Source organism: Haliaeetus leucocephalus, unplaced genomic scaffold (genome assembly GCF_000737465.1).
Source record: "Haliaeetus leucocephalus isolate CR32 unplaced genomic scaffold, Haliaeetus_leucocephalus-4.0 Scaffold76, whole genome shotgun sequence".
NCBI lineage: Eukaryota > Metazoa > Chordata > Aves > Accipitriformes > Accipitridae > Haliaeetus > Haliaeetus leucocephalus.
The window spans coordinates 3,127,738-3,141,487 of NW_010972512.1; the positions used below are offsets into that span (position 1 = coordinate 3,127,738).

General features: G+C 51.2%; 1 protein-coding gene across 7 annotated transcripts in view; it reads right to left on the reverse strand.

Annotated features, from left to right (window-relative positions):
• PBX1 (pre-B-cell leukemia homeobox 1) overlaps positions 1-13,750 on the reverse strand; it is a 138,684-nt gene that overhangs the window by 22,802 nt on the left and 102,132 nt on the right. For 6 of the 7 annotated variants that reach the window (XR_775278.1, XM_010581674.1, XM_010581704.1 and 3 more), the window contains 3 exons: positions 4,562-4,806; positions 1,419-1,609; positions 321-456 (listed from right to left, as the gene is read on the reverse strand). Coding sequence is in view for 6 of the 7 variants with exons in the window: in XM_010581674.1 (XP_010579976.1) it covers positions 321-456; positions 1,419-1,609; positions 4,562-4,806 (572 nt within the window). In the remaining variant the exon portion in view is untranslated. Of the gene's footprint in view, positions 1-320; positions 457-1,418; positions 1,610-4,561; positions 4,807-8,052; positions 8,398-13,750 lie in introns of those variants that run through there. The other variant, XM_010581686.1, reaches the window with a different exon arrangement.

The following is a 13,750-nucleotide window of genomic DNA, read 5'->3' on the forward strand; positions in this document are numbered from 1 at the left end:
TAAGTCCTTGAGAAGACTTTGCCTCTGTGGGTCAAGCCACATCATTTCTGTGCTTTTAATTCATTGGCTGCACACACAGCCATCGGTCTATGAAGTCTTTATCCCTTCTAGATCCTCTCCCAAACTCTCCTTTTCCATCCATGGCTTCAATCTGCAAGTCTGCTGTCAGCTCCCCCATCCACTTACGCTAACTTGTGCTAAACTCATTTAGCAATTAAATGCTCAACACTGGGACATGACTGAGGTCTGGAGTGCCCTTCACCTTGCTAAGGTTTCCCGCTAGCAGTAGCCGTCTTTGCTGTATTTCTGAGCTCTCTCACCTGTGAGACTGTGATGCCGCATTTCTTGGCTAGCTCTTCTTTGGCTTCCTCACTGGGGTAAGGGTTGCTGAGATGGGAATAGAAATACTCATTCAGGATTTCCGTAGCCTGCTTGTTGAAGTTTCGTCTCTTCCGCCTTAGCGTGAAGAAAGAGGGGGAAATAGAAGGAAAAGGAAAGGGAATCAGTGCCAGGAATCCAGAAATAGGAATGCAATTTTAGATACTCTTGACTTTCCCTGCTTCCCTCCCTGCTTCCCCTGCTGCTGGGAGCATAGAGTACAACAGACTCATGGCCAGGAAGCTTCTCATCTGCACCTTGCTGGTGACTCCTCTCTCAGCACCTTCCAAAGCAAGTAAGTCTCCATCTCAAATTATCACTGTAGCCTCCAGCTCACAGAAGAGTCTTAAAACTGGCACTGAGCTCCTCCACCTGGGAAGGTGACTCCCAACACCTGGCTGCCCTGGCCAAAGACATCACTGTTACTCTGCAAAGCTCCATGCTGAGAAAGCAGCTCTGGATATATCCTTGGGGAAGTCTGTTCAATTTACAGCTGGGCATTATCTGTCTGCTACCTCTTCCCTCATACCCGCAGGGTAGCCGTCTCTCCTCCCCATCCCAAGCTGCAGCCCAAGCCACAGCCTGCATGTAACCAGCTTGGGGAGTGAAGTAAGTCTACAGCAAATCAAAAATCTGGGACAATGGAAACAGAAGGAAAAGAATAGGAACTTAGAGGGGACGGGAAGGGCTGGAGGATTAGCTTTCATCCCTAACTGAAGTGCACATTTTCACCACAGAGGTTTGTTGCAATATGCCACAGACTTTCCTTCTGCCACAGCAAACCCAGGATGTGCAATTCTCAAAGTACAGCTGGGATCCTCCCTGAGACAGAGGCTGGATGTCTTGAAATGCTGCCCCCTCCCTTGCTGAGCCACAGACAACTAGAGGATAAGGAAGGTAAATAGCCTCTGTGGCTCAAGGCCAAGAGACATGGCCCTTCAGATGGACCTGAATTCACTCCAGAACCTCAAAACACCTCTCCCAGGGCTAAACAATACAGCACAGTGGGTGGGGAGAAAGGTTTGGTGGGGTGAACTCACCGTGCGTCCAGAAATCGGGAGCGCAAGATCATGACGGCTTCACACGTGCTTTGCTTCAACTGCATCTGGATGGAGCTGAACTTGCGGTGGATGATGCTCACCATCCGCTCTATCTCCTTTGGCGAGATAGGTCGGGTTCGGCTCTGCTCACGCAGCAGGTTCATCACATGGGTGGTGAATTCGTTGCATGCCTGGGATGGCAAGAAAAGCAAAAGAAACCCCAGGATCGGAAGGTCATTTGACAGCGTCAAGGATGGTACAGAGGCAACACTGCTAAGGAAGGAGACACAAATGGAGGCCTCAATGGCTGGGGCTTTTTAGGGCAGAACAAGAACAAGAGTGTGCCGGCGCTCAGGGGAGAGAAATTTTTCAGGTCTGCTAAGCAGAGGGCATGAGTGACTGCCAACAAACATGTTGAGAGAGGCAGGAGCCAATTTCTTTGCTCTCAGGGATCATGGATGGAGCTGGGGCAGGTGAAGCCCTAGGGCTCATGTAAAGCATGAAGAAGTCCCAGCCACTGTTTTTCTGGATGGGACCGGAGGAGCTATAGCTGTATCTGAGGAGGACCCTGAACCTTTTGATGCGCTGTCCCTCCTCCCACTGCCCCAGCTGGACCCCAGCACCATGTGTCCTGCAGAGCCCCTTGTGCTTCACAGGAGCAGCTTCCAGAGAAACATGGCCCTGCTCTGTGCTCTTAGTGTATGAGGTAAGAAGTAAATAATGATAATAATTAAACCCTGAGTGAGGCAGGAGTCCTGACAAGTAAAGGCAAGCAGGTAATAATCCCAATTAGTTTGCTGCTGGGACAGCACTCTCTGGCTGCTCCTGCTGTCCCCATGCTGTGCTGTGAGGACAGAGCAGCGAGAGGAGTCGGGGGTACAAGGGAAGGATTTTGAGGCCACATAAAGGCCACTTCATTGCCCTCTCCTCCATCCCCATGAGCACCTTATGGGCATGACAGGATGCTCCGATTCCCAGAACCAAGCCCCGAGAAACAGGTTGAGAGCAGCACTCGGACACTGAAGGCTTGAGAAGCCGTTGGTGCTCCCAGGACACGGGCAGCTGCTCTCGGGACAGCGTCCCCAGTTTTCCCAGCCCCTGATGGGGAAAAGGGGACTAGCAGGGGAAAGAGACACTGATTTTGTGGACTGGTGACATGGGCTTGACTTACTCTCTCCCATCCCACGCTTCCAAGCTGAATCCCCACCCATGGCTCAGACCCAACAAGGAGACATCCCTGAGGCCAGCAGAGCCCCTCCAATTGCCCATCACCAGCTTCAGCTGACAGTTCCCATCTCCCGGGGTGAGCGCCGGCTACAAAAGCTCTCAGCCGGGTGCCTCTCTGCTCCCAGACACCCGAGCAATTTCAGCTCGTCTCCTCTTGGTGTGAAATAAAGAGCATTAAAGGCAAAATCGCCAGCAAGCGCCGTGCTGTCACAGCAGCAGCCAGATGCCATGAGAAGCCAGGCGCTGAGCTCCCCCAGCCACCAACAGTTGGACTGGAGAGAGGGGGATGGAGGCTAAGAAACCCTGAACCCTGGTTTTGCAGGACTGCGGGTGGTGATACTGGAGATGTGGACAGGCACAGCCATTTGCAAAGCAACTCGGTGGCAAAACCAACCCCAACAGTGGGTTGTGAGAAGGAAAGGTGTGGCCCATCTCACCCCATGGGGCTGGGGGAAAGGCTTCTCTCACCTGGGTGTCCCTTTGGGGAGCAAAAATGATGCAGAAACAAAATCAGAAAAGCAAACAAAACTCCTGCCCAAGGTAGGGAAGGAGCAGAAGGTCATTCCCTGAAGCCTGTCCCTGGCTGTGCCAAGGGTCTCTTCTTGGGTTTGGGTGGCAGAGGACATGGGGTCTCTCCCCCTCTTCAGCCTGGGGGCTGAAAGATGAGCCCCGATGTGCTCTCCACTCCTACCCATGTGGGATGGCCGAGGCTCCCTCATGCTTCACCACCAACTCTCTGTGCCTTGAGGGAATGACAGCAAGGGCTGAGGACAGCCACCAAAGGTCATCCTTCCAACCTGCCCCCTGCCTGCTCCCTGGGCCCTGCCACCCCCTCCTCCTCTAATGCTCTGCCAAAATGCCTTTCATGGCGTGACCATGCTCGGCTTCTCCAACACCAGAGACCTGCCTGGCCACCCTGACTCCAGCTCCAGCTCAGGGGCACCCATCTACAGTAGCTCCACACCACCCCCGGGTGTAGGTCCGAAGATGCCAACCAGCAGCCTCAGCTTGGCCAATGTGGCACCTGAAGGGGTGAGACATCCCCCAGCCCCACCACACACCCAGTTAGCCAGGTAAAATGGGGGCTGGGCTGGCTTGCCCCTACAGACCCCGGCACCGGCGGTCGCATCGGCAGAGATGGCATTAAACCAGAGACCTGAAACCCCGCCTGGCCCCTGGCCGCGGAGCCCATCTTGCACCCAAAAAGGAGGGATGCTTTCTTGCTCGCACTCCATAAACCACAACCTCTGAGTAGAAACCACATTCATCACAAGGGCAAGCTGTGCAGCAGTGAAGAGAGGTCTGCAAAACATCTGGAAATGTTTGAAAGAAAGCGGTTTTGAGCGTTGGCTTGCAAAGCTTTTCATGCAATTGTCAGTGTTACCAATAGCTGCATTCATGACCCAAATAGTTTGGTTTTTTTGCTTTTTTTTTTAAGAATCATTTTCCACAAGAAAAAAGACAGGTTTTTTTTCTGGAAAAAGAGCTTTTCAAGCAGAAAGAATATTCAAGGAAGATTTTGATTCAAGCCTTGCTTGGAAAACTGCCTGCACCAAGGCCAGCACCTCGAAGAGGACTCCCCCTTCATAGGGCAAATTTTTGGCAAGACATTAGGAGAGCAGTGAAAAGCGAAAATCAAAGGGGCAAGCCGTGCTGAGCCCATTCTCCTGCCACCTCCCAGCGCAAAACTCCAACCCTCCCAAACCTAAAAAAGCACATTTTCATTCCCATCCCAAGCAAGAGTTTGCATTTGCCCGTACGCTCCTAACAATAGATGTCAGTAGCGATCCAGGCTGTGCACATCCATGCCATGGTGCGGGACAGCAGCTCTCCCAGCCGCTCCGGTTCCTGCTCCCACCGTCCCACGACCACCACCCCTGCGCAGCCCTGCTCTCCGCCGCGAAGGAGCCTGTTACCTGCTCGTACTTCTCCAGCTCTGTGTGGTAGATCTGCCGGATCTGGGAGAGTTTGGCTCTGTAGTCAGAGTGCTCCACCGAGTTGTCGGAGCCGGCTCCTCCTGATGCGGCAGCGGCGGCGGCAGCGGCGGCCGAGCCGCCTCCTTTTTCGGGGCCCGCTACCCCCTCGGCCAGGAGCATGTTGTCTAACCGCATCAGCTGGGGGTCCGTGGGCTCCTCTTCCTGCGCTCCCCGAATGCTCAGCACTGCAGGAGACACAAAGAAGAGAGAAAAGCTTGAGTCGTGCCCAGGGCTTATCTTGGGGAAGGTGACGCTCATCTGCAAGGGGATGCGCATCCCAGGTTGGACCAGAGGGGTTCAGTCCCCATCAATGGGGCTTTTCTTCTTTTCCCAAGAAGACCCCGACAGGCAGTCGGCATCCTGATGGTCCAAGTGCTAGTCACCAAGCGCAGCTCCTCGGCTCTCCAGCCCAGCAGCAGCGACGGGGGCATTCCAGCTCCCCGCTCCCTTCCCTGCCTCTTCCCCTCCTTCCCACAGGGAAGAAGTAGGGCAGAACTAGCAGAGAACTCACCGCAGAGGTAACCCAGAAAGCCGTGCTTTGTGTTCAAATATGCAGCGCAACTGCTAGCAACACCAACCAAAAAACCAATACATGTACCCATTCTTCCTGCCAGAAATGACAGGGACCATAACCCTACTCAAGCATGGGATGGGGAGTTGGGAGTCTCTAGCCCAGACTTCAGCTCGCCCAGGCATCCTCTCATGTCACCTAACATGTCTTTTACGGCCTGATCCTGCACTGTCTGCATCAGCCATCGACCCCAGATGGCAGAGGAAGATGCACAGAGCCCAGGGCTGACCGTGCCTCAGTTTCCCCATCTTTAAATACAGACGGAGAGGGCCTGCAAGGCGATGCGTTTAGCCATGCAGTGGAAAAACAAGCAAAAAAATGTACGAAATAAATTTTATTCTTTGGAAAATGCCCCCTTTTTTAGAATCAAGTTGTTCCAGTGAAGTCGAAACCATGCTAAGAAAAGGAGCAACAACAAATTAATCCTCCCAAATCGACGTTCCAAGGAGAGAATTTTCCTCCCTTCTTTGTACTCCCTGCCTCAATTATTGCTTTGAATAAAAGTCCTTCTCCTGTGAGGGCTTTCCTGGAAAAAACACATAGGAACATCCTGACTGCTCGGGATGTCCCAGGTTTGAAGGATGGCAGTGCCCTACGTGCTCCCCGTGTGTCCCCCCATGATCTGTGTTTGAAGACAGAAGGTAACCTGAGATTTCCACATGCACCTATGCACAGGTGTGTGCAGCTGCAAAATAAAGTAAGTAAAATAAATCCTTGATAAGCGAACAAAAAGGGCCTTTCCTAAGAGAAATGAATCATATTTCCCCATCTCACCTGGCACAGGAGCTCAAAGCACTTTGTAAACACACACACACACCCCCCCCTCCGAGCACACACTCGTGCACATCCAGAGCTGGGTAACGTTGCATGGATTTTAATAAAGCCGTGCCCGCTTACACCCGAGACGAATTTGACCCCCTGAATCCGCAGCACAAACAAGAGCGTGATTTTCCCCATAATTTAAAAAAAATAAAGTCTAAAATCAGTTGGCAATAAGAAGTAAAACCAGAGCAGCTAAAAAACCCAGGCAAACACCAGGTATGGTCTTCCTCACCCTGAAATAAGTTAAAGATATAGCTACTATCAGTATAATATGGAAGTAAAAGACCCTCTTGAGAGGTTTGGTTAACACTAAACCCAGCTTTTTTTTAAAACCTCAAACTGTACTGAAATCATTCTTTTCAGGACTCTAGCATTTATTGGCATTTTTGTGATTAAAACATTCACTGTCAACAAAGGTGGGAAGGTCACGGGGAAAGAAAAGATAGAAAAAAGCCCAACAACAGTAAATTTGCCACTAAGATAAGCTAATAATAAATAATTCCGTGCTAGGCAGGATTGTTTCTATACGGAGCAAAGGGGGCATAGTGCCAAATTTGGAGCCGGGTGCCAGTTGCCAAGCCCCGAGGAGACAGAACTGGCATCTCCCCCCACCACAGGAGGCTTCTCATGGCACAGCCGGCACCCAGCCACACGCTTCGCCGATGAATAAATCTGAGGGGGGAGGTCAGATTTCATCAAGAAAATGGTTTGGGGTCTGCAGTCCATAAACTGACATAAGAGGTAAAGGTAGCCAAAATCCTTAAAAAGAAGAGGAAAGTGGGGAGGTGACAGACTACGGGTAAGACACAAACTTGCTATGAAAAAAAGAGATCAAATTCCTATTCTTCCAGGACAAAAAAAAAAAAATCACTAAATTAAAGCACATCAAAAGTCCAAATACAAATGGAAAGCAACACAGGTAAAAAAAAAAAAAACCAAACAAATCAAAAGAAGAGTTGCCAAAACAGGTGCATCTGGATTTCAAAAGGGAAATATTTTCAGATTAAAAATCTCAGGAATCATCGACCTGACAGGTAGGCACGAGTGATTAATTAGTTTATGTTTAGAGAGCTGCTTCCTGATGAAAAGCGCTGTATAACCCCTGAGCTTTATTACCGTGCAACACACACAGACCAGCATCCATCCACTGGGTGTGTGCATCCCGAGCATCCGACGGACAGACACACGTCCCCGCAGCACAGACCCGAACCCAGCCGGGGACTGTGCAGAGACGGCCTGGGCTCGGCTGCCCGCTAGGAATAAGGCTAGGGAGTAAATAAATAGAAAGGCCAATGTGTCTGAGCAGAACTGATGCTGCCTATTTATCCCTAGAAGGCTGTGCTCAGCCGAGGAGAAGACAAAATGATTGTTTAAAAGCTCCTTTTTTATCTTCCCGGCACTTTCCCTGGCTCCAGCGCACCTCCTGCCAAGATGCCGTGCTCCTCGTCGGCTCCGACCCTCCAAAAAACCCCTGTGACGGGATGCGGCCCCCGTTCTGCCGGCCGGGGGGCTCGGGGTGAGCTGGTACAGGCGGCACCTGACCCGCAGTGCCTGGGCAGCCGACCGCGAAAGGCCCCCACTCTCCCCCGGCTGCTGGCTTTCCCACCAAATTAAAATAAAATAAATTAAGCAGAATGATCCTCGGCGGTCCAGCAGCAAGCTGGAGCCGAGGGGCTGCAGGCGTGCTCCCACCCGTGCCCTGGCATCCCCAGAACCCGCCATTTGCTGCTCCTGATTAAAGAGGGGAAAAAAAAAAAAAAAGAAGAACAAAAAGAAAGATAGCGACTGGCAGCCGGGGGGAGGAAAATTCATGCAAGACTTTCTGTCCTTGGCCGCTTTCCTGCTGGCTCGGCAGCCCCGGGAGCCGTGGCAAATGCCGCTAGAGGGTGCTCGGCCCTCGCCGAGGTCCCCCGCTGCCTCAAAATGCATTTTTTAATATAAATATAGATATATGCACACATGCGAATATATATATATGTGTATATATATTTTTTTTGGGGGGGGGGATGTATTTTAAAAGCAAAGCCAAGCCACGCACCTTGGCCCCACTTGCACCGCTGCGAAACGCTGCCTGGCTGGACCGCAGAGGGGAACTGAGGAGCGCGGCCGTAGCAGGGTCACCGTCACCGACGCCAGCAGCGGGAGCAGCTGGGGACCGCCGAGCCACCAGCCTGCGGTCCGGTCACAGAAGCCACCAGGGTCACGGAGACCCATTCCAGCAGCTGGGAAATGGCTCCCAGCTCACACGCTCGCTCCTTCTCCCTCTTGAGAAAGGTATCACAGCCACGGTGCGCAGAGGACGTCGTCCGAGTCCCAATCCTGGGCTTGGCTTGGTGGCATGGCTGTGGTGCAGGACATGGGGAGGTGGTGGCAGGACTGGCCTCGGAGACAAAGCCGAAAATAGCTTCCCAGCTCCTCGCCTGCCCTGCGATCCAGGGACGCAGGATGGAAACTGCATCGAGTCGCCAAAGCTTTCAGATGCTCCATGGTGTTTCCCACCAAGCTGGGCATCTCCGAGGAGCACCCGCAGAGCAGCCAGCTAAATGCTCACAAGATGGGCAGCCAGCACCCCACACGTGTCTGTGCCCCCACACCACGGTACCTGTGCCTGGTGTCCCCACGTGCTGGGGCAGCCACACCGCCTGATATACAGGCAAGGCGGGGGGCACGGGGCAGGAGAAACAGTCCTTGCCAGACATGGTGCTGGCATATGCCTTCAAAACGGACTGCACCCTGGAGATGGCCTGGGGCTGTGAAGACACCTGAGAAATCCACAAAGGTGGGTTACCATGCTACTCCTGGTCCTCCATGCCACCACCGCCCCTCCCTTATTTGCTCCGTTCTCCTGGGAGCATTCTTCCAAAGCGACCTGAGGAGTCAGCTCAGCACAGGAGCTGAGCACGCAGCCACCCCTCTTCTCCGAGGCCACTCCAAAATGCTTCAGCTTAGCAATTCTTTGCTCTCTACCCCTTCCAAACGCTCCAGATCAGAGGCGTGTGGGCAACACAGGCAGAAGGCAATCAAACATGATGGGGGTGATGGCAGCAGCTTAGCAGGAGACTGTGGCTCAGCAGTGACAACAGAAAAGGATGTTCAAACCTCCAAGCTCTACCTTTCTTCTGGAAAGGGCAATTTATCCTACTGTGGTCAGTGTCGTCAAGCTGAGGAGACATGGGACGAAGGGGCCTGTCCTGGCCAGACTCCCAGCATGGGATATATCCATTCACAAGATGTGGGCTGTGGTGGTACAGCATTCCCCACCGTTTCTCATCCTCATGTCTCCCCTTGGGTGCCGCTGCATGTGTGTGTGCTCATCCCCAGTTAGATGCCAGCCAGGTGGAAGCCAAAGACCAAGCAGAAGACACCAGAGGAGGCTAAGGCAAGGTGGAGCAGTGGGAACAGCCTCTTCAGGGATGCAGTAGGGACATCTTGGAAGAAGAAGACACAGCGAATGACGTGAAGCCAACCCAGGTTGCGATGATGAAAGAAGAGGTCCCCCAGAGCCGGCATGGCTGTTGGTTCCTCAATTCTCTGCTGACTTCAGCAGCCAAAAGCATGGTCCCATAAAATTTGCTGTGACTGCCTGGTTAAGATCCCCTCCAACTACATGAGCTGGCAGTTCCTCTACAGCTCCATTTGCTGACACCACCAGCCAAGGACTGGTCCCAGCAGCTGGATGTTTAAACAAACCCACCCTAAAAAGAAACCTGCTGTGTGGTTTTAATGAGTACGTGAGGAGTGCTCTCCCTCCCGCCCGAGCTGGGCTGCTTCTGGACGGGTTTTCTCATGGTTGTTTCTGCCCATTCCCAACTTGCTGAATTGCCTTTCCAGAGGGACATTTTAAAGGAGAAGGAGATTTCAAGTAAATGATTGCAACTTATCGAAAATAATGTGCTACTTAGCATCGGAGACAAGCATCCTGGCAGGCAGAAATGGGAAGCAGTGCCGGAGCAGATGGGAGTAATTAGGTTGTGATTTTCAGAAGGGTTTTCTTTCCTGCCTCTACTGTGCCTAAGATGTACTGAGGGGGGGAACAACCCACCCAACAACAGAGTTTCAAGAGAGGTGGACAATTCCGCCGCTGGGCTGCGAGATGGCCTTTGGTGTGACTTTCCCATGGGGAAACCAGAGATGCCCGGTGTGGCAGGGCCACTGGTGGAGCACTGCTGGCTCTTCTTGCTGTCTTCTCGCACAGCCACAAGCAAGGCGAGACGCCTCCTTCCCCACCGAGGCACTCATCTGCCACCAAAGCATGGACACCTCACCCGTGCATCAGATGAACAAGGTCTAATCCAAATACTTTCCTGGACCGGTGGGTGCCCCTGTGGGGTGGTACGGACAAGGAAAGCACGGCAGCTCCTCCCCAGGAACCCCAAAACTCCTGCACACACCCATGCGGCGTACAGCCAGGCTTTGACACACACGTTGAGCTTTGGTCCTCTTCCGACCTTTTGCGATTTAACCATCTGCAATATTTGCTTGGGCTCATGGAGACGCAGCTTCAGGAGTCACGCGAGCTCACTGGTTTTCTTTAAACATTTGTTTTTACACCTCCAGGTCTAAACCAACAGCCAGCAAACAGAGGGACAGCTGTGATGCCAGCAAATGCCCCTGCTAACAAAACCGGCAACTAATCACCTCATTTTAAGCTGATCTCAATATTCCCTGAGCCTGAGTCTACGTTTGTGAACGCTGAAGATCAACAGCACTAAACTTGGTACAAAAATACTCCCATCTGCCTCATATTTGAGGACAGTTACACATAAAGTGGCTTGCGGCTGTCTGTCTGCATCCTCCTCGTACTCATACGTGTAGTCACAACAAAGTCAGGAGAGCGGGTTTGCTTCCTTGGCTGATCCATGATGTCATGGGCTTGAACTGCTCTTCCCAAACTTTCTTTGTGCAGAAGAGCCCCCCAGACCCCATGCACCTACCTAAACTCCTGGGTTCTTTTCCTATGCAAGTGTATTTGCAGCCTACTTTCTTCTGCAACAGCAAACTCCAGACACAAAGGAAAATCCAGTGTCTTGGATCTTGTCTTTAAACACAAAGTCACCTTCAAGACCCTGTGCTTAGAGGAATAAATAAACTCTCAGAGCTTCGGGGAGGACGCTAAAGCACCTCCAGCTGGGTCTTCACACTGCCAGTTCAAGGGTCCACGTGACAGACAGCAACGTAAATGTCTTCTCAGCAAAGCATACGGTGTCCACCTTAAATGGGTATCAACAATCTCGGTAACCAAGGTGGAGCACTTCAATGTTAAGTAATCACAGGGAGTTTTAAACATTGCTTGGATATATTCACAATGTTTACATAAAGCCACTGAGCAAAATCAACATCAAAACACAAATACCTATTTCCAACATAAACGGAAGCTGGAATTTCCAAATACACCAACACACACCCTTCCAGGAAGCACGAGTTCAGAGAGATTGGATCTTTTTTTTCTTACAACTGACAGAGAAGTTCCCCTCCTCACTCCAACCTTTCCAAAACTTACAAATGGATGAACAGATTTTTGCTCAGATTTTCCAAAACAGGCTGCCGTGAGATGAGGCATGGAAAATTTCAGCTGGCAAAATGGCTTTTTGTGCATCTACTTATTTATTTATTTCCCAGAAAAAGGAGGAACATTGTGAAACTGATGGGCCGTTTCTGTCACCAGTTTTCAGTCTAAAGCCATAAAACAAACCAAAAACCCCAGCAACAAATTGAGAGAGAGAGACTTGTACCCACAAACACTGCAAAGCTACCCTGGACCTTTGCAAACCCACCTCCTCTCCCAACGCAGGAGTGTCCATTGGGCCTGTCTGGAAACAAAGCACTTAAACTATTTTGTGAGAGATGCTTTTAAAGGTGGAGAAGTGTTCCTTCAGTCCATAAAGCACACAAAATTGTGATAAGATACGTACTCCCACAGAGATGGGAGCAATTCACATCAGTTCAGAGTAATGGTCCATCTAGCCCCAGAGGCCAACTCCAGCCGTGGCCAACAAGCCCTACTGGGGACCCAGCCAAGGCCATCACCAACAGCAGAAGCATCAGGTGCTCAGGGCAGTGCCACTTCCCCCAGTACCCTCCTACCCACCACCAGTTTTGGGAACTTGCATCACAACCCAAATGCAGATCAATCAAAATGTTTCCTGGATCAAAAATGAAATCTTCTCCTCCCATTTCATGTTATCATTTTCCCCCCTCCCTCTTTTTTTTAATAAAAGTTTGGGTCAATTTCAAAACAGCCAAACTGCTTTAAAAAACAGTAACTTCCCATCATTCTGGTGTGGAAGAGTCCAAATTATTTACTGAATCCAACCCAAATTAAAAAAAATAAATCTGAATTGCCCTCAAACTGTAATTTTGGGGTGTGGGAAATGGGAGAAGGGAATTTATCACATGCCAAAAAGTTTCTCAGCTCCCAGCAGCAGCTCTCCATCACTTCAGGAGGATGCAGCTTGCATGTGCCACAGAAGCTGCAGAAGAGAGACATGTTATTTCATAGCGCTGGCAAAGAGTCTGCACCAGTTTTCTCCTAACCCCATCCCAAATGCCAAATGGGTTGCCATAGCGAGCGAGGATCTGGCAGCAAAATGATCAAAAGGTCTGGAAAATTATCACTAACACATTGGGGTGGAAAAAAAATCCCCCCCCAACTGGAAAATGATCTAAAATAGCCACAAAAATAAGGCACAATGTTGCAGTGATTACTGAAAACCAGATTTCCCCAAGAAATGTGACTCCCCGGGAAGCTGAATGAACACAGATGAGCTTGTCTTTCCAGTCCTTCTCTGCATCCTGATCCTGCTGACTGGTTTAGCTCATGGCTAGCAACCAAGCTGGGTACGGAAACTTTTGACCCTGTCCCCACATGCCCAGTTATTGCTATGCTATGGTTGAACGAAGCATTGCGGATCAAATTTAAATATTTTCTATTTTTCTCTTTACGGTCCTGATGCCACAAGCTGTATCTACTCATGGATGCTTCACTGCAGGCTAGTGGTCAACTCCCATCGGCTTCAACAGTGAAACTCCCAGCTGTAATTTTCACATCTGAAATTTGGGGGCAGGTAGCACTCAGATGCCAGAGCTGATTGAACCTCTTGCGCCATAAGCAGAACCACTGAACAGAGGCAGTTTGGCAGCAGAAAGCAGGCTGGAAGTGCTTGTAAACATTATAAACAACCAACAAAAGCCAACCGCCCCACCAGTGGACAAGCCACCTCCCAATTACACCAGCTTCAAGCCCACCTTTGCACGTCTCACGAGCAGCAACCCGCCACAACTCTACCTAATTAAGCAAATCAACTTCACCTCCCCTCATAACGCTCTGCAAAACAACCCATCACCTCAGAGCAGAGGTCAAGCCTGTCTTACTGGCGCTCTTCCCTTGGAAGAGCACAGATAAAGTTTGGCCACACACAGGTCCCCTCCCCATCCCTCTGAGCCCCCCGCACGTCCCCAGGCCAGGCTCATGGTCTGGCCACAAAGCAGGCTGATGTCAGGGAGAGATGCTGAAGCGCGCTGGAGCAATCCCGCACTCGGCTTATCTCGCAAAGCAGTTTTCCCCTTCCTAAGCAGGGCAGGATTAGCAGGCTCCAGTTACAGCTGTGAACCGTAATCAATCCCTTATCTGCATAGGCAAAGCCAGCATGTCTCAAATTCTCCAGCTGCACCGACCACGCTGTGAGGGAGAGATTGTCTGTGGCCACCCAGCCTCCTCCATCTCACCCTCCTCCACC